At 41.0% G+C, this 26,844-nt stretch overlaps 1 protein-coding gene across 2 annotated transcripts in view; it reads left to right on the forward strand.

Moving 5' to 3' along the window:
• Nucleotides 1–26,844, forward strand: part of MPP7 (MAGUK p55 scaffold protein 7) — a 267,458-nt gene that overhangs the window by 164,741 nt on the left and 75,873 nt on the right. For both annotated transcript variants that reach the window (XM_060095513.1, XM_060095514.1), the window contains 6 exons: nucleotides 6,219–6,350; nucleotides 14,536–14,617; nucleotides 15,394–15,479; nucleotides 19,012–19,086; nucleotides 19,271–19,467; nucleotides 19,944–20,008. In XM_060095513.1, coding sequence (XP_059951496.1) covers nucleotides 6,219–6,350; nucleotides 14,536–14,617; nucleotides 15,394–15,479; nucleotides 19,012–19,086; nucleotides 19,271–19,467; nucleotides 19,944–20,008 — 637 coding nt within the window. The remainder of the gene's footprint in view (nucleotides 1–6,218; nucleotides 6,351–14,535; nucleotides 14,618–15,393; nucleotides 15,480–19,011; nucleotides 19,087–19,270; nucleotides 19,468–19,943; nucleotides 20,009–26,844) is intronic.

Consider the following 26,844-nt stretch of genomic DNA (forward strand, 5'->3'; position numbering starts at 1 on the left):
TCACTTACCAGAAATTACTCACTGCCCGGGCATGCGGAATGGATGAGATTTCATTAAAGCATAATAAATGGCAAAGTTAAGCTTCCTTCTGGAAGAATAAATCAGCGTTACTCATCCTTATGAGTCAGACACTTAATTCTAAGGGTCTGACAGATATTTAGAGCATAGAATTGACTCCAGGGGGTCTAAGGCAGGGAGAGCTTGGGAGCCCGATGAGTTACAAAGCCCAGTGTCCAATTTCCTGCAGATTCCTCTAAGCGACAGGTAAACCCATCAGCTGTGATCGGTGGCATATGGAAACACAATTTTCATTTAGGTACTGCCTCCTGAAAAGAATGTCTGTATAGTGAAGAATAAAGTCGCTGCAGTTAAAACAGGAAAATGGAATACGGAGTTACTTGTAGTTGTCCAAAATTAAAATGTTGCTAACCAAAACTATTTATAAAGCAAAGCTGTTAAAAATAATGAACTTGATATCTGTAAATTAAAGTTTTTTTTTTGGAATCCAGATATGAAAGTACAGAGCTAAGGAGGAAAAATAATAGCTGGTGTTTTAACAATGCCTATCAACTATAATATTCACTTTATGATGAAACATATTCATTAGCATTCCCTGTTATTCTTATCGTCTGCAAGATAGTTACCCTAGATATACAGATAACAGCCATTTCTGGTGCTCTTTGTTCCTCTTTATAGGTCTGTGTTCCCATCTGCAGTCATTCCTCTTGTCTGAAAGAACTTCTTATAACATTTTTGGTAATGCAAGTCTGCTGGTGATTAATTCCTTCAGCTTTTGTATGTCTTTAAAAAGTCTTCAGTATTCCTTCTTTTTAAAAGGTATTTTTGCTGGGTATAGAATTTTAGGCTGACAGTAGTTTTCTTTGGGTATTTTAAAGACGTTGCTCCATTGTCTTGTGGCTCACATTGTTTCTAAATGGAAGTGTGGAGTCATTTTCATCTTTTTTCTTTTGTATGTAGTGTGGTGTGCCTTTTTTTTTTTTTTTTTTTTTTTTTTTTTGGCTGATTTTAAGATAGTCCCCTTTTCACTGGTTTTAAGCAGTTTGGTGTTATGTCTTTTCTGTTTATTGTGCTTGGATACATTGAGCTTCTTAAACATATGGGCTTTTTTGTTTCCATCAAATTTGGAATATTTTCTGCCATATTTCTTCAGAATTTTTTTTAACACCTCTCCTGTCTTTGGAGATGCCAGTTAGGTGCATATAAATAGACCATTGAAGTCCCACAGCTCAATAAATGTCTGTTCATAATTTTTCATTATATTTCCTCTTTGTGTTTCATGTGTTTCAATAGTTTTATTGCTTTGCCTACGAGTGTTAATCTTATTCAGTGTATGAATGAAATGTATTTTCACCTTTTATCTGTAGAAGCTTGGTTTGAATCTTTTTTATATATTCCACGTCTCCTGTTCAGCCCTTCTTCTAGCTTTTTGAACATTTGGAATTAGTAGTAACTGTTAATTTCCTTTTCTGTGCTCTTTGTGTAATTTCAGGATTTGGTTCTATATAATTCTATCATCTAATTTTTCAGGGTTTAGTTTTATAGCTTTATATTTTTCATCACTATGCATAGTAGTTCCTGATTTTTTACATGCCTAGTAATTTTTGATTGTCAGTCATTGTGACTTTCCTTTTTTTGATGCTGGATATTTTTGTATATTTATAGATAATATTCTTGAGTTTAAATTACACAATTAAGTTATTTGGAGGCTTGCTTTTAAGCTTTGTTAAGTGAGATCTTAGCAGCATTTAATCTTGGGCTAATTATTTCCTGCTATTAAGACAGTACCCCTCTGTTCACTCTCCTCAATGCCCTGTGAATTGTGAGGCTTTTCCTTGTAACTGGTGGGAACAGGATCTATTCCTGCCCTGTGCAAGCCTCGGGGATTGTTTCCTGTAATGCAGGGTTTCTCAACCTTGGAACTATTTAACTTTGAGGACTGGATACTTACTTGGCGGTGGGGAGGGGATTGTCCACTGTGGTATCAGATGCCTCGGAGCATCTCTTGCCTCTCTGCACTAGACAGCAGTAGCATCCCTTGAATTGTTACAAACCAAAAACGTCCCCAGCCATATGGGTCCCGGGGAGTAAAATTGCCCTCAGTTCCGCACTACCGCTCTAATCCTTCCTGGCAGTTGTTCCGTATGCGAGCCTTGGCTAAGGACTCAAGGAGCTCTGTGTCTGTGCAGCTCTCTCCATTCTCATCCCTTCCCTGAGAACATTCGCCCCTTGATCTCCCTAGGTTCCCAGCTCTGTTGTCCTGGGTTCCTTCTCCCCCTGACATAGCGGGACATTCGCTCTAGACAGGAAGCTGGGGCAGTCTCAGGGTTCGCAGTTGTTTCCTGTCTCTCAGTCATCTCTGTCCTTCTTTGTCTCATGTCCAGTGTCTTCAAAAACCATTGCTTCATTATCTTTTTTTTTTTTTTTTTAAGTTTTCTCCAGTGGGTCCCTGTTAACTTCACCTTGGTTCTCATCCTCATTCTTGAACTGTACTTTTGCTGGATACACAGTTCTGGGCTGACTGTTATTTTTTTTCTAAGCACTTTCAAGGTGTTTTAACTATCTTCTAGTGATCTTGCTGCTTGATCAGTCAGTTCTCAATTACTTTTTTTTTCTTTCCTTCCTGATGATCTGTGTTTTCCTCTCTGATATTTTTAAGAACTACTTTCTGTCTCTGGCATTCTGTCATTTCACTATGATGTATGTAAGCGTGGGTTAATTTTTATTGTTCCTGCTTCCTAAAGGATACATTGGAGTTCCTGAATCGTCAGACTGTGTTTCTCATCAATTGTCAAAAATTTGCAGCTATTATGTCTTCAGATAATATTTTATCATCTTGATGAGGCTCTTCATACTTTCCCTTTGAAACTTTTGTTGGATACCAAAAAAAGCACCAACAATAGAGGAAAAAAATATTACTGGGTTCATTCATTGGGATCCTCTTTTGATCAAAGAACACTAATAAGAAAGTGAAAGGGCAAGCTACCAAATGGGAGAATGCATTTGTGGCATCTGTAACCGACAAAGGCTTGGATCCAGTGTGTTATAAAGAACTCTTACAAATCAAGAAGAAAAAGACAGATGGAATGGAAAAATGTGCAAGGATCTTGAACAGGCATTTCACAAAAGAAGGTATCATGATGAATAAAACCCTTGAAGACCGGTTGAAACTCGAACCGAAAAATGGGACATTGGGTGTATCGGACACCACGGTTGGCAGCAAACAATTGACATTTACATTAAAGAAGTTAGAACAGCAGAAGGAGCAGCAGGAGGCTGAGAAACTGCACCAACAAGAGAGGAAGACCCTCCGCTGTTCAGCTGGTCACCTGAAGTCCAGGCCCTGGAGAGGATGGCCGTTCCACTGAGTCTGGAACCGATCCCATGCATGATTCAGAGGAGCTCACTTCCCCCACTTGATCATCGTTAGAGTGTATCATCCACGCCGGGGACATGCACTCCTGAAGTCCATGGAAACCCTCGCTGCGTGTGCATAGGTCAGCATCTGGCAGCGGGTCCCAGGCCTGTGGTTAGACTGCGGGGCTGGGCCCACTGGCCGTGTGGTGCCCCCAGGGTGCTTCTGTGCCCTGTTGCTTCCCAAGAACATTGTCCCTTTCCCCTGGTTTTAATCAAGTAAACAAGGTGGTGGTTTTGTAATATTGTGAAACGTGCACCGTGAAATGAGAGGTTGTCCTGTGCTGAAAACCGGGACTGACGGTCTTCCAGAAACTTTCTTGCACTGCTTGCCGCCATCCATGAATCAAGCATCCAAGATGCCATTCCTGTCTTGCCTGACTTGTGAGCATCGGTCGTGTTTATGTGTATAAGGATATGCTGGTAGCTGTGTTGCTTATGTGTTAGTTTGGGGTTTTTTAAAGCATATTTTTATACCAAGAGAATATAAAGTAATGGTAATAACAGTCTAAAACAGGAAGTGGAAGCTACTGGATATTCTTTTAACTTGGCATAAGATGAAATACAGATTTTTTTTAAAAACTCTGTTTCTTAAGTGCAATTGGAGATATACTGGCTGGAGAAAACGTTTATAAAAAGAAATACTTTCATTTGAACAGCAAAGAAGAAAGATATCATGAGTTATAAGAAAGATGAAATTTCAACCACAAGAAGATAACACTGTATACTCAGAATGGCCAAATTTAAACTACTACTGTAAACTGTTGGATCCCGTGATGCAGCTAGAACTCACATAAGCTGTTGGTGGGAGAGTAGCTGGAATGACCACTTTGTGTCGTCTGCCTGTGTTGAATGACCTAGACTTCCACCCTTAAATATACTTAACCCAAATTTGTGTGTCTATGCATCAACTGATATGAAATATTTACAGCAGCACTGTTTATGATAGCCAAGAGCTGAAAACAGCCTAAATGCCCCTCAAAGGCATAATGGATAAGGGAACTGTGAAATATGTACATGTTGGAGTACTATACAACCATGAAAAAGGAATGGCTACCAGTAACAGGATGGATGAACCTCACTAAATTAATGTCAGGGAAAAAAGGAAGATCCCATTATGTGGTATTTAAATAGAGGCAAAACTACCACCTTCAGCGGAATAGAGGCCACGGTGACTAGGAAGGAGCATATTTAGGGGCCCCTGGGGCTCAGTTAATGTTGTGTTTCTTGTTTGGGTGATATTTACAGGGACATACTCATTTTTGAAGATTCTTCATGCAGTATGCTTATGAATTATGTGCTTTTCCATATATATGTTATAGTCCATAAGAAAGCTTAGTTTAGACACCATTTCTTCGCCATCTTGGAGCTTCTGTTTCAGTAGATAGCAGATATTAAATATGTGTACATAAAAATGGAAACATGGTTAAAAATTATGAGCATGTATGAGGGCAAAGAAGATGGTGCTATGAGATCATGTAACCCCGGGGTCTACATTTATATTGGATGTTTTGGCCACGCCTCTGTGAGCATGAAGCCAGGTATTTAAACTGAGTGAGGACAGTGGGTATGAGGCAGAGTTGGAGGGCAAATACAAGACCAGGACTTGCTCTTAATCCCAAACCAGTGGGTGGGTAGGAGAGTTCTCAGTAGACCACTGACGTGACTTACTCTCAGTTTCAAAGTAGTTACTCTGGACACACTGTGAATCAGGAATTTGAAAATGAGCCAAAGGTGAATGCAGGTGGACCATTGAAAGGCTCCAGGTAAAAATGCTCCAGGTAAAAGATGATGATCAATGGTCTAGACCAAGGGTCTGCCAACTTTTTTATGGAAAAATGCCTGTTGCTTCTACTCAGTTTCTCATTGTAGCATGGCAGGCGCCATAAAGCACACATCAGTGAACAGGCATGGCTGTGTTCCAGGAAAGCTTCACTTACGAAAACAGGTGGCACAGTTGGCCACCATCTGCTCTGGACTGGAGAGAAGATAACAAATGTTATCTTACATTGTGGAAGCAGATTTCACAGGGTGGGGGTTGGATGTTGGGAGTGTAGGTAAGGGGGGTTTCAAGGATGATTCCTAGGCTCTGGCTGGAGTAATTGGTGGATCATGGTGCTGCTGATTAGGGAACAAATTAGTTAAAGGTCTAGACCCTGTCACCCCCAGTATAGTGACATGTCACGTTTTTCTCATCTTTGGCCTCCAATGACAATATGACCATTTTGTGGAGTTTCACCACCACAACCATCATGACTAGAAATACTTTTATTTTATTCTTTTATACACATAGTCGGCTATTACATCAAAAATTAAAAAGTGAGAAAAATCACAGAAGAGTGAAAGCTAGTCAGTCGTATTGAGCAGTTCTTTTTGTGCTTTCTGCTAACAGAAGGAAAAAAAAACATGACATGCGTCATTGCCTGACACCTGCCAGCCCGTTGGCAGTCTATCTGTAGCCTCATTTTTCTCCCTCCTTTCAAAAGTAACACTCCCTCACCGACCCCCCCCCCCAGCTGCCACTTCTATACGGATGAACCGGAGGGCGCTCAGGTTAGCAGGTGCTTTACGCTGATGCTTGCCGCACCCTGTGGCTGAGTAGGGTCGCCTCTGTTCTACAGCTTCCCCTCGCCCTGTTTGCAAGAGGCTCCTTCCCAAGTAGTTGCCTTCTTACCGTTGCTGGGGCAGAATTGGAACATCAGTTTGATTTTCCTTATACTGTAGTCAAATATAAAACGCTAAACACGTCCAACTGCTGTAACACTTTTCACCTTGGACTTTGGTAGGCTTTGCTCTCTGTACACGATACTGTGGCTCTGAAGAACTATGATCCCGTGTTGCCTCCTATGCCTGACGATATTGATGATGAGGAAGACTCGGTGAAAATCATCCGTCTGGTCAAAAACAGAGAACCGCTGGTGAGTTCTGGTCTACATTTTATGCTCAGCTATGAGTAGATATCATGATAAAGCCAAATCTGATGGGCACATACCATTGATTCCTCTCTTTAAAATGTACTTCCTCTGTGTCCTCAACTTTGAAATAAGTGGAGCATTCACACCTAAAGCGTATGATTTAGAAAAATTAAAATGGAGCCAAATAAAATGGCAGGCATTCTTTTGGTTATAAATAGCAATCGTGTTTAAAATGTGACTTGTTGACATTTATAAAAGACAGCATAACGTGCACCAGTTAGAGCTGATTTGAAATTTAAAAGTGCAACTAAAAATAATTGCTTATGGCTTTTTTAGAAAGCTGATTGATTTTAAAGTGACGAGGAGAAATTAATCAGGTATCCGATATTTCAAAATGTAGATGTAACCATTTGTTTTAGCCCCAGAATTTATACAGTGCTGGATCATGTCAAAGTCTGGGGTAGGCCAACTGATGCCTCGCACCAGCCCGCAGTCATGTCATGTCCTAATCTTCAGAACCTGTGGATATGTTACCTTAAAAGACACAGGGAGCTTTTCATGATTAGTTAAGGATCTTGAGACGGGGAGAGTCTCTTGGATCATCAGGTGGCACCAAGGTAGTCACGAGGGTTCTCTTTAATGGGAAAGAGGGAAGCAGGAGGGTCAGAGGTACAGAAAGAGATGTGATGGTGAAAGCAAGGGTGGGAGTGACGAGGCCAAGAGCCCAGGGATGCCAGAAGCGTCTAGAAACTGGGACGGGCAAGGACCGGATTCTTTCCTAGATCCTCCAGGACGAGTGCAGCCCTGCTGGCACCTTGATTTGGGCCTGTAATACCCATTTTTGTCTTCCTATCGATACCTCCAGACCTGTCAGATAATAAATTTGTGTTCTAGTAAGCCACTATATTTGTGGACATTTGTTGACAGCAGCAATAGGAAATGAGTACAGAGTGTATCCATATGAAACTATATTCAAAAGGAAAATAAATGTCACAGCCTAGCCGTTGACTTTAAATGCGTTGTGGCCCATTTATTCTGATTAAAACGTTTTTTTGTTCTTAAAGCAAAGGGCGGTTGATAATACAATAGTTGCTGGGCACCGTGTTATATACTTTACATACTGATTATATTTAATCCTCACAGTTGGTACCATTTTTCTGTTTTTACAGACTAAGAAACTGATGTTCAAAGAACTAAAGCAACTTAACCCAAAGTAGCACAGCTATTGAGTAATAGGACCAGGATCTAAACTTGACTCTTTTTCTTCAGACACTAGTTTTTTCTTCTATACCACATTCTGTCTTTATACTTTTTGGTAGTTTTTATCTTCTTCTTTTGTTTAAAGGCAACTGTGGTATGTTAATAAATACATTGGACACTCTTACCCAGAACAATATACAGATAACTTTGCTTATTACAGAAGGATAATTGAGCCCCCGAAGCTCATCTGTGGGTGTTCTAAGGCTCCCTGTAGCCCTGGTTAAGATTGTTTGGTTTAGATTATACACTAATGCTTTTTGCCTATGGTTATAACTCTGTGCTGGTAACCTAAGTATGTCTTGGTCTTTATCATGCAGGTGATGCAGGTAAGGGTGGATGGTACGCAGACTAGATGGATAAAGAGCTCTCCTGGGACCTGTCACCATAAAGTGACTAATCCTTGGTGGGTTCTGTGTATCTACCAATAAGAAGTATGTTTCTGTTTTGACAAATTCACTCTCTTAGAGAGAGAATTCAAAGACTGGCCATCTTGAGGAGATCAGTAATTCATTACTAACAATTTCTTTGCTCAGTCATAGTTTTCCAGAGGTGGTGGTTTTTGGTGTGTTGCTTTGGTGAGCTGACATTTAAACAGTCATCAGCAACATTTAAGTTCCATGCTTCCTGATCGAAGAAGATCTTCAAATGTTAATCAGAGAATTTAGGCATGTACTGCATGGGGATTTCTCAAAAGTTTTAACTGGACCTGCTGTAAATTAATTTCAATTTAAAAAGAAATTGAATGAAGTATATAAAATAATGTAAAGTTGTGTTTTCACAGTCTGTTACTGAATAAATCACACCCTTTAGCTCATAATAAGCATGTAACAACTGAAGTAATTAGACCTAACTTTGAGGTGATAATTCTCTGTCATTAGCTCTCTTTTGTTATAGTTTATATAACACATTAAATTCATAGTTTAAAAATGAGAAACTGGGGAACTTCCCTGGTGGTGCAGTGGTTAGGAATCCACCTGCCAATGCAGGGAACACGGGTTCGAGCCCTGGTACGGGAAGATCCCACATGCCATAGAGCAACTAAGTCCATGCACCACAACTACTGAGCCTGCGCTCTAGAGCCCGTGAGCCGCAACTACTGAAGCCCACGAGCCTAGAGCCCGTGCTCGGCAACAAGAGAAGCCACCGCAATGAGAAGCCTGCACATGGCAACGAAGACCCAACACAGCCACAAACAAACAAACAAACAAATAAATTTATTTTTTGAAAAAAGTAAATTAGCCAAAGGTTTTTTTTTGCCAACATATGCAGTTAACTTCTTTAAACTCTAGGTTTCGTTTTCTGTATTTAATGCAATTTAAAGTAATTTTGAGTACTTTAAAAAATTATTTTAGTCACTGGCTCTTTGCCTTCCTGGTGAGCCACAATTTGATTGCATGATTTTTGTTCAAGGGGATGTATTAAAAATAAGTAAGAACTTCATGTAGAAAACAGAACCTCTAACTGGGATGAAGAAATTCCCAAAATTATTTGTTGGGAATCCTGAAAAAAAGTATTAAGATTTTAAATATTGTTTTAACACTGGAATATGGAATCAAGTGAGAATTACTTGCCTTGAACTTTTCTTCATCCAAATGCGTAATTACTGTATTTTCGTTAGTTTGACAATTACTGTGAAAGTGAAGAAAGATTATTGGGTGAATAAATTTATAGTTTAAAAAATGCACGACCCAGAAAAATGGAAAGTATTTATTTTTAACAAACTCGTCATTTTATATTTGTCAATTGTCTTCTGTCATTTTGGGGAGGTCATTGGAAAAGCCACAGCTGCCGAAGGGGGTCCAGGGGAAGAAAAGACCAAGAGAAAATATAGAGTCTAAGGCATCTTTGGAAGAATGGGTCTGAGTAGTAAGACTCAGAGATCGTCAAGGTGAGGGAAGCCAGGCTGACATGAAATTCTAGCACGTGGCTGGGTGGTCAGGAGCTGTTTGGCAAATGATTCAGGAGGAAAGTCCATAAGATTAGCAATCAAGAGGTTAGCTTATCAGTGTTATTTAAGAATGTAATTTTGTTGTTAGACTGAGGTATAATGTGCTGAAAGAAGCCCTGAGCTTGCATTAGGTGACCTCAGTGGGAGGTTTGCTCTGTATCCTTAGAGCAGCAAGTCATTTATTGCAGCCTCAGGCTCCAGATCAGAAAATCAGGAGATAAGCCTCTTTTGTGAGTGTTTTGAATATCAGCTGACATCTAACGTGTTCAAAATGCTGTGTTAAGTTCTTTGCATTATGCCAGCATCAAATGAACGTGACATAGAACGATCAGGTAGAAGCTAGTTGACAACTAGATTTACAGAGAGGATGGTTTCCTGGGGGAGAGGCAGTGAACACAGATCATGTAGGTATTTGGGAATGGAAAGGCGAAGGGGTGATAGTCTGAGGGGGAGGGATGGATGAAAGAATTGCGAGAAGGGGAGAAGGACACTGGTCAGGTCGCAAGGAACAGGGCTCTTCTCCCTCCCTGTGAGTTTGGAGCAATTTATACCTATTTTATCCAGAAGATTAATTTTTAGACCGGCTGAAGAAAATGAAATTCTCTTAGTGAATGTGTGGATTATGAGCCTTAATTTTCAGTGTTTCTTGCATGGATTTTCCTTTTACTTCTTTTAGAACAGGGGCTGTCAGGCTCTGGTATTACCAGGGTTACCTGAGACGCTTACTTCAGATGCAGACTGTAGGGCCTCTGCCCTCAGGAGTCCACGTCATTAGCTTCAGGTCGGGCCTGGGAATCACATAGATTGTAAAATGTGTCGCAGGCCTTCTTGATGCCAGTGTTTGGTCAACCGTACATGAAAGCCCTTGTTTCAGAAGTCCAACCTGAAATTGACTGTGCCACCTCTTTAAGGAGGTCTTAGGGCGTTGGCAGTGGTCTCCGAGGGATGGTTTTTATTTGTGTCTTAGTACTCCTCGTTTCTAAACCATTTTACAGAAGTAACAAGAAAAGTCTAACCAGAATGTTAACTTCTCAATCTAACCTAAAGCTGTCTACACTCTGTCATCAGAATCACACAGAATAAATTAAAAATAATTATGTAAGAAAATATGTAAGTATTAAAACATTAGATTCCGTTTTAATTTATATTTCATTTCAGACTATACCGTCAGAATGTCGACTTTTGTACAGTATCACATGAAACGTGCTCTATGTTACTGGGTTTTTTTTGTTTGTTTGTTTTGTTTTTTTGCGGTACGCGGGCCTCTCACTGTTGTGGCCTCTCTCGTTGCGGAGCACAGGCTCTGGACGCGCAGGCTCAGCGGCCATGGCTCACGGGCCCAGCCGCTCCGCGGCATGGGGGATCTTCCCAGACCGGGGCACGAACCCGTGTCCCCTGCATTGGCAGGCGGACTCTCAACCGCTGGGCCACCTGGGAAGCCCTGTTATTGGGTTTTGATCTTATTCCTAGTACATTGCCCTAGGAATACATCAAGGAATTGTGATAATAAGGGTGTGGAAAGCAATATGGAAATAGAAAGTGTTCGAGAACGTAGGGATCCAAAAGAAGATTGAGTCAAGTGCTAGTGTCCTGTAGAAAGTGAGAGACCGTTCCTCAGGGCCGTAGTTTACCCTGCAAGGGGAGGTGGAATCAGCAGAGAGCAGGCATGTCTATTTCAAGGTCCTGTCTGTAGCCATAGGTAAGTGTATTTCAGGGCCTATAACAAGTCCTGTAAGTGTGGGAATGCTTTTCTCCCTCCACACATCCTGGAAGTGATTTCTTTCAGCCCCTGGCTTTAAAACCCATTTGTGTGCCAGTGACCCTCAGGCCCCTTTCTCTTCCGGACCTTTCTTCTGATCTTTAAATTTGGACGTTCATCAGTCTGCCTAGTGGCTCAGTTTGGATGTAGCAGGCATCTCAGTCTTCACGTGTCTGAAAGTAGACTGATCTTTGTCCCCAGTCTGTTCCCGCCCTGTGGTTCCCCCTCTCAGTTGATGGACAATCCCATCTCTCCAGGTATTCAGCCAAGAGCCATAGCGTCTACCTTTGATACCTCTCTTTCTTTCACATCCCATTTCCAGTCCACTGGGAAGTCCTTTCAGCCCTCCCGATATATTCCAGCACGTCTGGACCACTTTTCATCGCTGCTCTTCCTGCCAGTCAGATCCAGGCCTCCATCATCTTTGCCCTCGATTGTTGTGACAGCCTCCTCCTTGTTTGCTTGCTTTAGCCCCTGCATTCCTTCAGTGTCTTCTTTTTTTGTGTGTGTGGTTCGTGGGCCTCTCACTGTTGTGGCCTCTCCCGTTGCGGGGCACAGGCTCCGGACGCGCAGGCTCAGCGGCCATGGCTCACGGACCCAGCTGCTCTGCGGCATGTGGGATCTTCCCGGACCGGGGCCCGAACCCATGTCCCCTGCATCGGCAGGCGGACTCTCAACCACTGCACCACCGGGGAAGCCCTCCTTCAGTCTCTTCTTAACGGCAGGTGGAGGGGTCCTTCCGGATCATGTCACTGGCTCTGTGCAGGTTCTCCCTGTTTGTTCCGCAGCGCAGTCCAGAGTCCTCCCAGGGGCCTACAGAGCGCTGCACGGCCCGACTCCCTGCCCCTTCTGACCCACCGGCTGCTGCTTCTCCCCTTTCACGTTGCCCCGGACGCAGTGGCTTCTGTGTGCTTCTCTGATCGTTCCACTTTGCCCTGTGGCTCTTTGCACTGTTCTTTCCCTTTGGGTAACTCCTTCATCTCCTTCCAGCCTTCTCGTTGAGAGCGGCGTCTTTACATACCGTCTTCCCTCTCCCTGCCCTGGCACTCCTGCTCCCTCTTCCTGCCCTACCCCTGCCAGGTCGCCAGAGTGTTTACCACCTTCTAACATACTGTAGGACAGATCTAATTGTTTCATCCTCTGTCTGTTGTCTGTCTCCCCTGTGAGAATGTAAGCTCCATGAGGGGGAAGAAGCATTTGGGTTTCTTTTTTTTCGGCAATGTGTCAGAAACCCTTAGACCAGAAGCTGGCACATTGTAGGTTCTCAGTAAACATTTATCAACTTCATTGAGCACAGCAGACTGGATGTTTCCATACTGAAAAACTGTAATCCGTAGTGTAGCAAGAGATTTGTTGCAGTTACCTAATTTTGTGTTACAAACCACCACCCAACGTTTGTAGCTAAAACAATAATATCTCTCACAGTTTTGGAGGTTGACAGGCTCAGTTGGACAGTTTTTCCTTAGAGTCCCTCCTGTGTAGTTAGACAGGGGCTGAGACTGGAGTCACCTGAGGGTTACTTCATCCCCAGGACTGGTGCCTGGGCTGGGTGGCTGGAAAGCTGGGGGCTGGTCGGGCATCTCTTTTAACAAGTGGCATCTCCACCTGGCTGGCTTGGGCCTCCTCACAGCATGGCTGTACATGTGATTTCTTACATGGTGGCTGACTTCCCACAGAGCCAGAAGAGTTCCAGAAGGTTAGCTGCAAGTCTTCTCACAGCCTTAGGTGCCACAGAACCATTTCACCACTTGACGTGGGGATACAGCAGGCACACACCAAGAGGGGAGAATTGATGCTCTGCATCTGCAAAAGCAGTGGTTAAGAAAGCAGTTCTCATCAGTTTGCCTTAGACAGGTTCTGACTTTACTGCATACTAGTTGTCTGATCTCAGGCAAATTATAACCATTTGGCATTCAATTTCCCATCTATAAAATATAGATAAGTAATCTTAAATTAGATAACTAGACGCTTATGACATTAGACATACTTTGGTGGGAGAGTTTGAGACACATTGTTAAAGAAAGTGAAAGTTGATCTAATTACACTAATTAGTTATATTAAGGATATTACATTTCCAGTCATCTTGGCTACAAGTTATCTGTTTAAAAGCAGAAGATACCAGTAATTGGAGAGTCTACGGTTTATGACCACGGAGAGATACTCATTCAAGTCTCCAGCCTTGAATGCATGCGTAGGTGGGAAAAATGCCACAAAATCATCCTAACACTTAATTATTTAATTTTTTTGCTATTATTAGATACGTATTTGATAGCTGTCATATACAAAATAAAACGTCATATAGAAAGCACTTACTACAAATGGATTCCTAATTTTGTTTCCATATCTGTTTGGCAATGCTGCACATGTGTTTATTGGCAAACACGAGAAGAATTCCACCTTCTTGGGGGTGCGCTCCACCTCCACCTAACGTGCACCTCTTCAGCGCGTGGTGTGATGTGGATGGCTCGTCTAAACCACTGCCAGTTTCTCGGAAGCAAAGTCATGAAAAGGCATTCGGAGGAGCCGTGTGTACCTGATGTTCTGACAAAGAGCATGCAGTTAATTTGCTTCTGAACATCCATAAGTAAAGAATTTCTGGGTTCTTTTTGAAATCATTTCCTAATCTCATGCCAAAATGTTAGTTCTGTTTGTACCTAGGTGCAGTCCTAGTACATAAAAACCTTGGAGTAACAGGTCTTCCCCCCCCCGCCACTTTCTTTATTATCATTGCTGAGTTCCTTTACTGTAATGTAATAGTGTAACAGAAGGATCACTGAACTAAAGGTCAGGTGATCTGGGTTTTAGTTTTCTAGTTTATATAATCTTTTTTCTATTCACTTCACCTTCTCTGTTTAGTCTACCTTCTCATAGGGTATTGTAAAGATAAAGTGAAATGAGGAAACTCTGTAAAAGGGTAAAAACAAATAGTAGTCAGATACGAGGTATTATAATGGAAGGAAGATATTTGTACACTTTGCATAGTACTGAAGAGATTAAAGATTTCAAAAATCTTTGTGCTGAAAACCTTAGACGATCTGTGTGGTAGAAAGTTGTGTGTCTAGTGATAAGTATCTGTGAGCAAATGGCACGACGTCTGTTCCTCCTTCCTTTACTTTTTGTAGCGTTTTTACTTTTTCCAGATGAATGTCCTTATTTCTGCCCTCTTTCCTACCACCCAGTACACACATTTACCCACAAATACTATTTTTTTTCCTTAAAAGGGAGCTACCATTAAGAAAGATGAACACACCGGCGCCATCGCTGTGGCCAGAATCATGAGAGGAGGAGCTGCAGACAGAAGTGGTGAGAGTTTAAATGTTGGGCGGGTGTGGACAGGTCGTGTGGATTTTATGTGTCACATGTCCAGGATGTAACTAAGAGGATAACTGTCTTTTGATACAATACAGCAAAACAGTAATAAGATATTGTACTCTGTTAAAATGTGGGAACCTATTTAAATAAATGATAAATTTCATTCTAGAATACTTTACGGTCTTAGCTTACATGGGCTTCCAAGGTTATGTTAAGACTTATTTCAATGTTTCTGATTTGAAAAGTACTACTGAAAGCATGCAGCCTTTTAAAAAATTATCTTTAAGGGCCTCCCTGGTGGCGCAAGTGGTTGAGAGTCCGCCTGCCGATGCAGGGGATACGGGTTCGTGCCCCGGTCTGGGAGGATCCCATGTGCCGCGGAGCGGCTTGGCCCGTGAGCCATGGCCGCTGAGCCTGCGCGTCCGGAGCCTGCGCGTCCGGAGCCTGTGCTCCGCAACGGGGGAGGCCACAACAGTGAGAGGCCCGCATACCGAAAAAAAAAAAAAAAAAAAAAAAATTATCTTTAAGATGAAAGTCATGTGCATCTCTAGAAAAAGACTGAGACGCCTCTGCTGTTCCTTGGGCAGCGTTGTGATGTTATGGCCTTGGCGAGGCTGGAGCCTCAGCCTCTGAAACCTCAGAGGCCTGAGATGCGTGCCCTTGCATGCACTGAGGGCACCACACGGTGCTTTCAGGATGGGTGCACTGCAAACCACGGTTTCTTTTGTACGTAACACTGCTTACTTTCTGAATTTGCGATTTTTCAGGTCTTATTCACGTTGGCGATGAACTCAGGGAAGTGAATGGGATACCTGTCGAGGATAAAAGCCCTGAGGAAATCATTCAGATCTTGGTAAGCTGAAAATTTACTTAAAAACTGCAGTGAAAATGAGGTTGAATCAGTGTATTTCAGACCTGGTTGTGAACACAGGATTTGGATTTAATAATACAGGGTTTGGATCCCAGCGCTGTTACTTAATCCCCCTTATGTCCTTGGAAAATACCTTAATCTTCTTATTTCCTCCCTGTTTTCATCTACAGAATGAGAATAAGAAGTGGTAACTCTCTCACTGGAGTGTCTGGAGCGTTAAATGAGCCAATGTAGATCAAGAGTTTGACAGGGCCCATCTCAGATTAGGTCCTTAATACATGGCACCTACTCTGTTGTTGAGGATGCATTTATCTCTGTCTCTAGGGGCTATGCTTTCCGGGCATATAAAAAAGTGAAACTAACTTAGATGTCTTATGAAATCTAAAACAAAATGAAATTATTATAAGCCTTGGCAATATAAATTCTCAAGTTCATTTGTAAGGATAGAATAAAGGGAGACTGTCCCTGTTACATATGAAAACATGTTATTAACCTATAAAGAGTTTAGTATCTCAAAATAGACCTCAGTATATATGAAAATTTAGTGTATGATTAAGATGGCATTTTAAATCAGTGTGAAAGCAGTGAGATCATTTCATAAATGGTATTGGATTAATTGATTATTCAGTTAGAAAAAATGGTCCTTATTTTATAACTCACACAAAAATAAATCCCCTCAAATCAAGTAAGTTCTTTAAAAAGTCATAAAAAGTAGAGAAAGGTTTTTTTAACCTTGATGTGAAATTCAAATAGAAAAATAACTGATGACTAGAATTGAAAACTTTTTCTACAGTAAAAGATGCTGTACATAAAATTTAAAAGACCAATGAGATCATAGGCAAAATATTTTCAATTTATATGATAGAAGGCTCATATTTTAATGTATATAGAGAGTTCTTAATCATTAAGAAAGAAACGGTTACAGAAAAATCAGCGAAGTGTATGTACAGAGAATTACAAAAGAAGACATGATGTCTGAAAAATATTGGATTGGTAGTTATTTAAAAGCTTGGTAATGCCCAGAGTTAGCCAGATTATAAGGAAATAGATATGTTTATATGCTTTTTTGGTAGAGTAAACTAATAGAACCTTTTGAGATGGCTATCTGAAACTATCCATTTTAAATTTGCATACCCCTTAATCAAGAAATTCAACTGTTGCAAATTAACGCAAAGGAAATAATTTCAAATGTGTATAAACAAGATATTTTAAAAATATTTAGAAACTATCAAGAAGGTTGAATTGATTATCGTTCATTCACGTGGTGGATTACTGTGAAGCATTCACAATGGCTGATAGACCTATATGACTTAGTAATAATAGTAATACTAGTAATTGCGTACACGGATTGAACCCTTAATGATACTGTTCTAAGGGCTTTACATACATTAAGACAGCAGTCCCCAGCCTTTCCGGCCCCAGGGACCGGTTTCGTGGAAGACAGTTTTTCCACGGACCGCAGGGGTGGGGGAAGGTTTCGGGACGATTCGAGCGCATTACACTTATTGTGCACTTTACTTCTGTGATTATTACATTGTGATATATAATGAAATAATTACACAGCTCTCCGTAATGCAGAATCAGCGGGAGCCCTGAGCGTGTTTTCGCTTGCCACCCTCCGATAGGGTCTTGTTACGAGTCTGCAAGCAGTTGACTTATGACGGTCTCTGTGCAGTCAGACCTCGGTGCTGAGGATGACCTGTATTCGCAGCCGCTCCCCAGCGCCAATGTCGCTGCCTCAGCTCCACCTCGGGTCATCAGGCGTTAGAGTCTCACAAGGAACACGCAGCCGAGGTCCCTCGCGTGTGCGGTTCACAGTAGGGTTCGCGCTCCTATGAGCATCTAATGCCGCCGCTGATCTGACAGAAGGCGGAGCTCAGGTGGCAATGCAAGCGATGGGGAGCGGCTGTAAGTACAGATGAAGCCTCGCCGGCTCACCCGCCACTCGCCTCCTGCTGTGTGACCCGGTTCCTAACAGGCCACGGACTGTTACCGGTCCATGGCCCGGGGGTTGGGGACACCTGCATTAAAACACACACACACAAACTAGAAGAAGGGGAAGGGATTATAGAGAAGACTTGCTTTCTTTCTACTTACGCAATTTAGTAGTATATAAATTCTTAATAAGGTTAGTGAGTTACTTTTATGATAAGCAATAACAGTGATATTACCATTTTGAAACCACTCCTTTATAAAATTCTGATATTTATACTATTAAACCCCAAGAGACTCACATAAAATGGGGGTTTAATAGTATAAATATCAGAATTGGAGCTGCTTCCATATGCTGATAAAAGCTGATTCAATGCAACTTTTCCCATCCTGGCTTTCAGTGACTTCATGCTGATAAATTGAAACTGGCTGTGATGGGAGTATTCACACCATGGAAATTGGCAAACAATATCAGTCAGGGCCTTTTTAACAAAATGGAGTTCTGGTCACCAGCACACACTGATAGTAGAGCCTCAGGGAGGTCCACCACCCCTCCCCCTCCCGCCTTTCCTCCCTGTCTGCCTGTCCTCCTAAATATGTACTTAGTGCTTTCACAGAGCTTACAATTTAGTGAGGGTAACAGACATTAAGAAATAATTGTGTAAATAATTACATAGATATGGTTATGATGAATGCTAAAAAGAGAGAAAGAATGACGTAAGAGTGTGTTAAAGGCAGACCTACTCTTTAAAAAAATTTTTTTGAAGTACAGTTACTTTGCAATGTCATGTTAGTTTCAGCTGTACAGCAAAGTGATTCAGTTACACACACACACACACACACACACACACACGTATATACATATGTATATTCTTTTTCAGCTTCTTTTCCATTGTAGGTTATTACCAAATATTGAGTAGAGTTCCCTGTGGTACACAGCAGATCCCTGATAGGAAGACCTACCCTTGGCTGAGGTAGTCAGCAAAGAATTTTGGGTATTGTTGCTTGCTTTAATTAAATTAGAATACAGTCTTTTCATCTTTTAATTAATCTGCTACATTTGGTACTTTGCTTACTAACCAGAATATAATAGAGATGAGTGTTTTCCATTATTTTTCTGATGAGCATCGCAACTAATTGAATCATGTATTTATAGCCCCATTACTGGCAGTTGTAGGAATTTTGTCCCTGAAACCTGGCTGCCGAGCCTTGGGTGCAGTGGTCTGAGCCTCTCACATGGTCTGTTCTTGCCATTTAATCCTGTTTAAGGCACTGTGCATATTCTGTCTTTCTATTTTGAGGTAACTCAACATGGATGGTAATACATTCATCGGCATTTTTAAAGTGCACAGGAGGTAAAAGTGGTTTTAGTGGTTAATGTTTTTTAACTTATTTGACAAACTTTAGTGCCTTCTCACGTTACAGGAATTTCTACAAAAATAGTTTCCTCGGTTTGTTCTGTCTAAGAGTAGAAACCCCAAGCTTGTAAATTTTTAGCATCGTTTCATTTTCTACCTATTTGACTTTCTTCCTCCTTGGCTCCAGAGGTTTTCTTGTAACTCTTTCTTTCCTCTGACATCAGGCTCAGTCTCAGGGCGCAATCACATTCAAGATTATACCCAGCATCAAGGAGGACACACCATCAAAGGAGGGCAAGGTAACCATTCCTCAGAAACCCTTTTTTTGTGGGAACCAATGTTTTTCCATTTACTAAATATCCTCTTTGTCACAACAAGTTTATCTTAATATTCTGTTTCTTAAATAAATCAGAGTTCGAAGAATGTTGGCCACTTCACATTTATTTTTTATCTTTATTCATCTGAAACGGAACTTTCTTCCAGATGTTTATCAAAGCCCTCTTTGACTATGACCCTAATGAGGATAAAGCAATTCCATGTAAGGAAGCTGGGCTTTCTTTCAAAAAGGGAGATATTCTTCAGATTATGAGCCAGGATGATGCAACATGGTGGCAGGCGAAGCACGAAGGAGATGCCAATCCCAGAGCAGGCTTGATTCCCTCAAAGCACTTCCAGGAAAGGTGAGTTCCTGGCACGGAATCATGGCCTGTCTTCAGCTGACCTTTTGTTCTCTGCAAAATACCATTCCAGCATAGTTGTGATAAAATAAGCACTAAAACCTTGCCTTAGAATTCCTTATCCCTCAGGTTTGGATTTCTGTTTTGTCTAACGAAGTATGAATAATGACCAAAAATAATATGACAGTCTCAGGTCGTATTCAGTTTTTGTTATGAAACAAATGGAAAATAGCACATTAATATCTGAAACTGTATTGATGTGAAAGATGGAAAAATAAAGAAGAGTGATTTCAGAGTGGGGAGAATTTATAAAAATTTGAAAGTAGAGGATTTATTTCTTAATTTGAGTAGATTGCATTGTGTTCATTTTTTCCTCCAACGTTCCATTTTTTTTCTTAAGGCTTTTAATGTTTTGGTGTTATGTTAATCTTGGATCTGTACTGAAAATTGATAGGCATATTGACCTTCTTTTCCCCCAGGAGATTGGCTCTGAGACGACCAGAAATATTAGTCCAGCCCCTGAAAGTTTCCAACAGGAAATCATGTAAGTTTGTTAATCAGAATGCAGAGTAACTAAGTCTTGCTGTTTACTTTTGGCTATTACAGCAGGTGTTTGTGGTAGAATAAGAGATCCTATTACCTGTGATAGCATTTGGATCATCATTTCCCAAGAACCAACACGTAAGAAATTCATAGTGGGGATAGTAAAGTGAATCTTTTGAAGAAAGGGGTGTTTGGGGTTGTTTATAATAAACCCATGACTCACTCGTTAAGGAAAAAACTAATAACTACGACTCTCTTTGATTCTGAGTTTAGGTATTTTATAATGTAACCCAAAATGCAACTCTTATTTCTCTAAAGCTAGGAGGTTTGGATAAGATATTTCTTGGTAAAGATTGGAGGAAAAAAATCCGTCACTTTCTTGGGCACAGAAGCAATTGTGCCTAAAACAGTCGTTCCTGTTCTCCTTTCTTCCTTGCTTATTTTGACATCACAGTAACTCTGACCTTCAACCTGTCTGTTCAGAGTTATTACCGAACTAGATTAAAAGAAAATAAGAATAAGAAAAACAATGATGTAGGATTACTGGAAAAGAATGCTTTTTCTTTTAACCTATGCTTCTCTCAGATTCTCTTTACTTCTCACCTCCCACCTCTTCTAAGTCCCCATCCTACTTTATCTTCTCTGCTTCATGGTTCTAGATATTTTAAGAGTTAAAAAAAAAGCCCTTTTGTTTTCAGCATAGAAATTGTACGTTAAAAGGTGAAATGAGCAAATAAATGGTCCTGGAATTTCACACCAACATCTGTTTTTAGTATCGTTGCATTTTTTTCCCATCTCCTGTTATTTCTGTCAGTTTGTAGAAGCCTAGAGCCCAGGAATCACGTTATAAGGGAGCCAGACTACAGTCGAGTATAAATCTCACAAGCAAGCTTCAGGTCGAGCGCTGATTCAAAAGCCTGCTTGTTCTTGCTCTGTTAAGTCTGGGCAGAAGGAAAAAACACTTATCATAGAATGCCACATGTCCCGTGACATCGAAAGCTTCAAGTTTAACCAGAATGTTGCATTGTTCTTAAGTGTGATGAATTTTCACTGGCAGCTCATCCCGTGGAAAGGAGCTCTGAGGCCTCTGCCTGACTTGCTCTTCGAGGGTTTTTTAAATTTGGGGGCCTGCACATTTCTTATACATTTGGTGCATGTGGGATAAAATGTGTCTAACTTGAAAATGAAATAAATGTGATTCTACTCGAATCTGAATCCATACTCTAGTTTGCTTGAGTTTTAGGCCACTTAGAAATATGTAATTGGTTATAATTATGAATTTTCACTTACTTAAAATTTTTGATGTATTTTTTTTGTTTTAAAGAACTGTGCAAAGTAGAGAGATTGTCTTCTTAATAGCTCTCCCCAAACTGGTTTCAGGATAAATGTGTGTGAGTGTGTGTGTGTGTGTGTGTGTAGAACACTAATTGTAATGGAGGCTGTTTTGTCTTTGGATTTACATAATTTCTTTTTTTTAATTTAATTTTATTTATGTTTTTATACAGCAGGTTCTTACTAGTGATCTATTTTATACACATCAGTGTCTACACGTCAATCCCTATCTCCCAATTCATCCCACTGCCCCACCACCGAACCCCTCTTTCCCCCCACCACCGATGTCCATACGTTTGTTCTCTACATCTGTGTCTCTATTTCTGCCCTGCAAACCGGATCATCTGTACCATCTTCCTAGGTTCCATGTATATGCGTTAATGCATGATATTTGTTTTTCTCTTTCTGACATACTTCACTCTGTATGACAGTCTCTAGGTCCATCCACGTCTCTACAGATGACCCAGTTTTGTTTCTTTTCATGGCTGAGTAATATTCCACTGTATATACGTGCTGCATCTTCTTTATCCGTTCGTCTGTTGATGGGCATGTAGGTTGCTTCCATGACCTGGCTATTGTAAATAGTGCTGCAGTGAACATTGGGGTGCATGTGTCTTTTTGAATTATGATTTTCTCAGGGTATATGCCCAGTAGTGGGATTGCTGGGTCATATAGTAATTCTATTTTTAGTTTTTTAAGGAACCTCCATACTGTTCTCTACAGTGGCTGTATCAATATGCGTTCCCTCCAACAGTACAAGAGGGTTCCCTTATCTCCGTACCCTCTCCAGCATTTGTTGTTTGTAGCTTTTCTGATGATGTCCATTCTAACCAGGGTGAAGTGATAACTCATTGTACTTTTGATTTGCATTTCCCTAATATGAATTTACATAATTTCTTTTATATGTTAATACTCTAGTGTTTGAGCTTCAGGACTTGTCTTTATGGAATGTGGTCGTCCTTTCACCCTTTCTTCCTTTTTTTGTTTCTCTGTCTTTTATTTTTAACCTAGATTTTGATTCACTGAGAGATACATTGTTTGTTCTCACAGGTAGATGTTCTTTACTTTTAAATAAAAAAATAAATCTGATCAATATTATCCAAAGTAAATACAGCATGTAGTCAATACAGCCTCGTTCAGAGAGACCATATACTTCCGTGAAAATTAAATAGAAGGCTACTGTCTTTATTCTCAAATAATTGAAATTCCATTTGAAATTTCTTTGAATGTTGTCTCATAAACCCCTGAACTCAAAAGTTATACAAAAATCATTGCACTGGATCTGAACATTTAATTATTTATTTATTTTTAAATTTATTCATTTGGCCTCACTGCACGGCATGTGGGGGGATCTTAGTTCCCTGACCAGGGATGAAACCCGCACCCATTGGATTGGAAGCGCGGAGTCTTAACCACTGGACTGCCAAGGAAGTCCCTGGATCTGAATATTTTTAAAAGCATTTAAGAGCACTTTGTTTTGTATTTGAAAGTGATTTTTTTTTTAATGTAACTAAATCTTGTAAAGACCATCTTAACACTTCCTGGACTTCAACCTTTAGTACTTAGATTTTTGGAATAGGACATTCGTTATCATGCCCTTTGCTAAATTATAGAATAATACTATGAAGAAAAGCAGAAAGTTGATATAAAATCCTTTATTTTTATATTTTATTTTATTGAAAAAAATCTGTATATATTTTATAATCGATCTATTTAATTACATTGAATAGTCATGGAATAGGTTTTAAGAAAATTTCTGATTTAATATAAAATTTCTAAAAGAAGAATAATTCTCTCATGTTGGTGTTTATAAATTTATGAAAAATACTCATGTTGATAAAAATTTTCTGCACTAAATTTCACAAGTGCTCTTTAAACCTAGGAAGATATTGGTTAAGCATTGAGTTTACAATAATGACTTAAAGGTCATTAGCCAGTTAACTTTTTTGACAAACTGATTGCTTTTGTATTAGTAGGGTTTTACTCTTTATTTGATTCACAGCGTATCATCATAACTGAAGTCTGCATGGAGGAAAAGTTCATGGGAGATGGCTCTGGCGCTGTAGGGCTTCAGCTAGTGTGCTCACAGAGGTCAGAAGGGACTGAGCATCCCAGTACTGTTATCTCTGCCTTTATATTTGTGCTAGAACTCTGGGTCCAGGCTCCATGGTTAAAAAATCAGAAGCCATGGTAGTACCGACCTCCTCAGGCTTTTAAACTGGCGCCCTTACGCAAAACTCTGAGTGTGGGTGGTGTTCATCCTTGGTGCTTGGTTATTTCCACTCCTTAGGAATCTTGGCGTATCTAATGCATATATAGAAAACAGGCTCCTCAAACGAAGTAATTTGCCTCTTACACATTCCTAAAAACTAAAACATGAACTCTTAAAACTGAAACATTCTGGGCTTCCCTGGTGGCGCAGTGGTTGAGAGTCCGCCTGCCGATGCAGGGGACACGGGTTCATGCCCCGGTCCGGGAAGATCCCACATGCCGCGGAGCGGCTAGGCCCGTGAGCCATGGCCGCTGAGCCTGCGCGTCCGGAGCCTGTGCTCCGCAATGGGAGGGCCACAGCAGTGAGAGGCCCGCGTACCGCAAAAAAACAAAACACAAAAACTAAAACATTCCTAGATCTTAGAAGCTTGATGTGGGAACTCATGTCCTCCTCTTTCTTCCTGCTGCTCCTCCCATTTTTTATCCAGCAAAGAGATTAATGACAGAAGTTTATCTTCCCGCCCTCGCCCTTCATCTGATGCTAGGTTCTCACAGGACGGGTTGATGTTAGTGATACAGACAGAGGAACAGACCCGGCAGGCTGACAGGTGTTCCTTGCTGTGACCAACGTGTAGACTGTTATCAGAAGGACACGGGGTGCGTGTTTGGGGTCCAAGTAAACGCCTATCTCATGTCTCAAGTAGCACGTAGGGGCAGTTCTCCGGACAGACACTTAGTAGCTTGCAGTTCTTGTGTCGATAGAATTTACCCTACGACTTTCCTGCCAAAACGTATTTCTACAGTTCAGTTGCATATATAAAGCCATATGATAGCACCGAACCTTTAAAAAGAAATATGAATTTCTTTGATTACTTGAAATATTGTTTGTTCCCTTTCTATTGAAACATAAGTATGTAAGTTAGGAATTAGCTTCTTAGTAGCATAAACATTAACTTCCATCCGATGTAACTTATATTTAAATCGAGGTCTTATTCACGTACTATATTTTACTGCAGAATGTTCAAGTATGATACTTACAGTGCTTGGTTTCCTTTTTTTAGTTATCAAAGTATAAATAGCTGAACATTTCTAATAATGCTGATTGAATAATATTAATGAAGACATTTTCTTTTACAAAATAGCTCTAATAGAATTCTAGTAATAAATAAACCAGAAATCAAAAATGTACAATTTATTGACTTTTTAAAAATTAGAAGGTAAAGACACAAAATAGTTTAGAATTTGTTTTAACCGATTTTGATGGTTATCATGGGGGTAAAAAAGAAAATATTTGACTGCAGGCAAAAGGTGTCCATTCAAACAGGCTGTCACCAGATTCACTCAAAGACAAGTATTTTGCGGATTGCAGATCTCAAGCTACCAACAACAGAATTTAAACGTTGAGGAAAAGAGTGAATTCATTCTTCATGGTACCAGTGGTGTGGAAGACCAAACTTTTTTTTTTTTTTTTTTTCGGCACGCGGGCCTCTCACCGCTGTGGCCTCTCCCGCTGCGAAGCACAGTCTCCGGACGCGCAGGCTCAGCGGCCATGGCTCACGGGCCCAGCCACTCCACGGCATGTGGAATCTTCCCGAACCGGGGCACGAACCCGTGTCCCCTGAATCGGCAGGCGGACTCTCAACCACTGCGCCACCAGGGAAGCCCAAGACCAAACTTTTGAGCACACTATATATATCATTGCTCTGCAGGTTGTTGTAATACTACTTTCCAAGTTGAATAACCTTCTTCCTGGCATCTTAGATAACGTTTATTTACTGTGTTCACACATAAAGTTAATTCAGAAACGAACAAATAGCTTGCTTATGTTCTTAAATTTCTGTATCTAAAACTTCGTCAAACATTTTCTTAATATTGGTGGGATCATGTGTAACAGAAACATACAGGGTTTTAAAAATACTGGAAATATTTTTTTCCCCTGACGCTCTTTGGGAGATGCCGGAGATCACAGCTCACGGAGAAAGAGGTGTAGATGAATTAAATTGTAAATTGCACATCTGATAGTTTACACCATGAGGTGGTTGAGGTAAAGGCTTTTCTTGCTGCTTATTTTTCGTCTGTGATATCCTTACATATATAAAGATAACACTGTCAGGGTGTGTGTTTAGCTTTTCCAACTGAGAGGTTTTAAGCCATATGGTCTCTGGGGACCCGACATCATGCAGGCAAGAGGGTTGATCAGCGGTTAGGGGTCTGGTCTTTGGTCATGGATCACTGCAGCCTTTTAGGGGAGATGGCATTGAGGGGTGAGGGTTCTGAGAAAGCAGTTTCTAGAGTGGGGCTCTAACTTTGCCCCAAGACTGTCCCACTGATAGAGACCAGTTTATCCACTTGTCAGGAGTATCAGACATGTCCCACACGGGGTGACCTCCAGTGACCGAGAAAGTCCCTCCTGCCTGGTGCGCAGAGCTCATCAAATGCTTTTCATGCGAGCCTCCACACTCCTTTCTCTGAGGCCGGCAAGTCTCTCTCTTCGTGACCTTGGCCTCTCTCTGTGCTTTTTATAATTGTCACATCCTGCACGTCAGTGCTTGATGACGTAGCGTGGACTCTTGCTGCGGCCGGGAGAGGAGAGGGCCCCTCCCCAGCTCTCCTGGCAGAGAAACACCTGAGAGGTTGATGTTTCTTTCGGGGCAGGCCAGAGGCTGGAGCAGCAGAAGGTGGACGGAAGTAGTCGGGAAACTTGAAAGAAATTTGTTATTTCCAATGACCTTTCCCCTGACGTGCATTTTCTGGCTTGAAGCTCCAGGTATTAAAAAGTGACTTTTGATGTGATGGCGTAGCATGGTAGTTCAAAACTCAGACTCTGGAGCCAGACCGCGTGGGTCCACAACCCAGCTTTGCCACGTATGAGTGCTCCATCCGTCTCTGCCTCTGATTCCCCATCTGTAAGATGGGGATAATACTTCCGACCTCATAGAGTTGTTGGAAAATTAAGTTTATGCGTTTGACATCCATGCAGCAGTGCCTTACCAAAGGAAAAGGCCTGCCACATACCCCAACTGTCTTCTGAGGTCTTACCTTCTGTATATTTTCCCCCTTTGTTTTTCCTACTGGATGTCTATTAAGCATGATACTTGCTATTGGATGTTTACGTGTGTGTTGTATTATGCTAAAAATACCATTCTCTTCCTACTTAAGAACTGCAAGGAGGAAATATTCTTTTGTATATTTATGGCGCCTATTTAGGACCTCTTATTAGAATATGAAATATACATATACTACATGTAATTTAAGTTACAGATTTTATTTTGTGGATTGGCTTTGGGGTGTGTG

This window comes from Mesoplodon densirostris, chromosome 4 (assembly GCF_025265405.1).
Source record: "Mesoplodon densirostris isolate mMesDen1 chromosome 4, mMesDen1 primary haplotype, whole genome shotgun sequence".
NCBI classification, from domain to species: domain Eukaryota; kingdom Metazoa; phylum Chordata; class Mammalia; order Artiodactyla; family Ziphiidae; genus Mesoplodon; species Mesoplodon densirostris.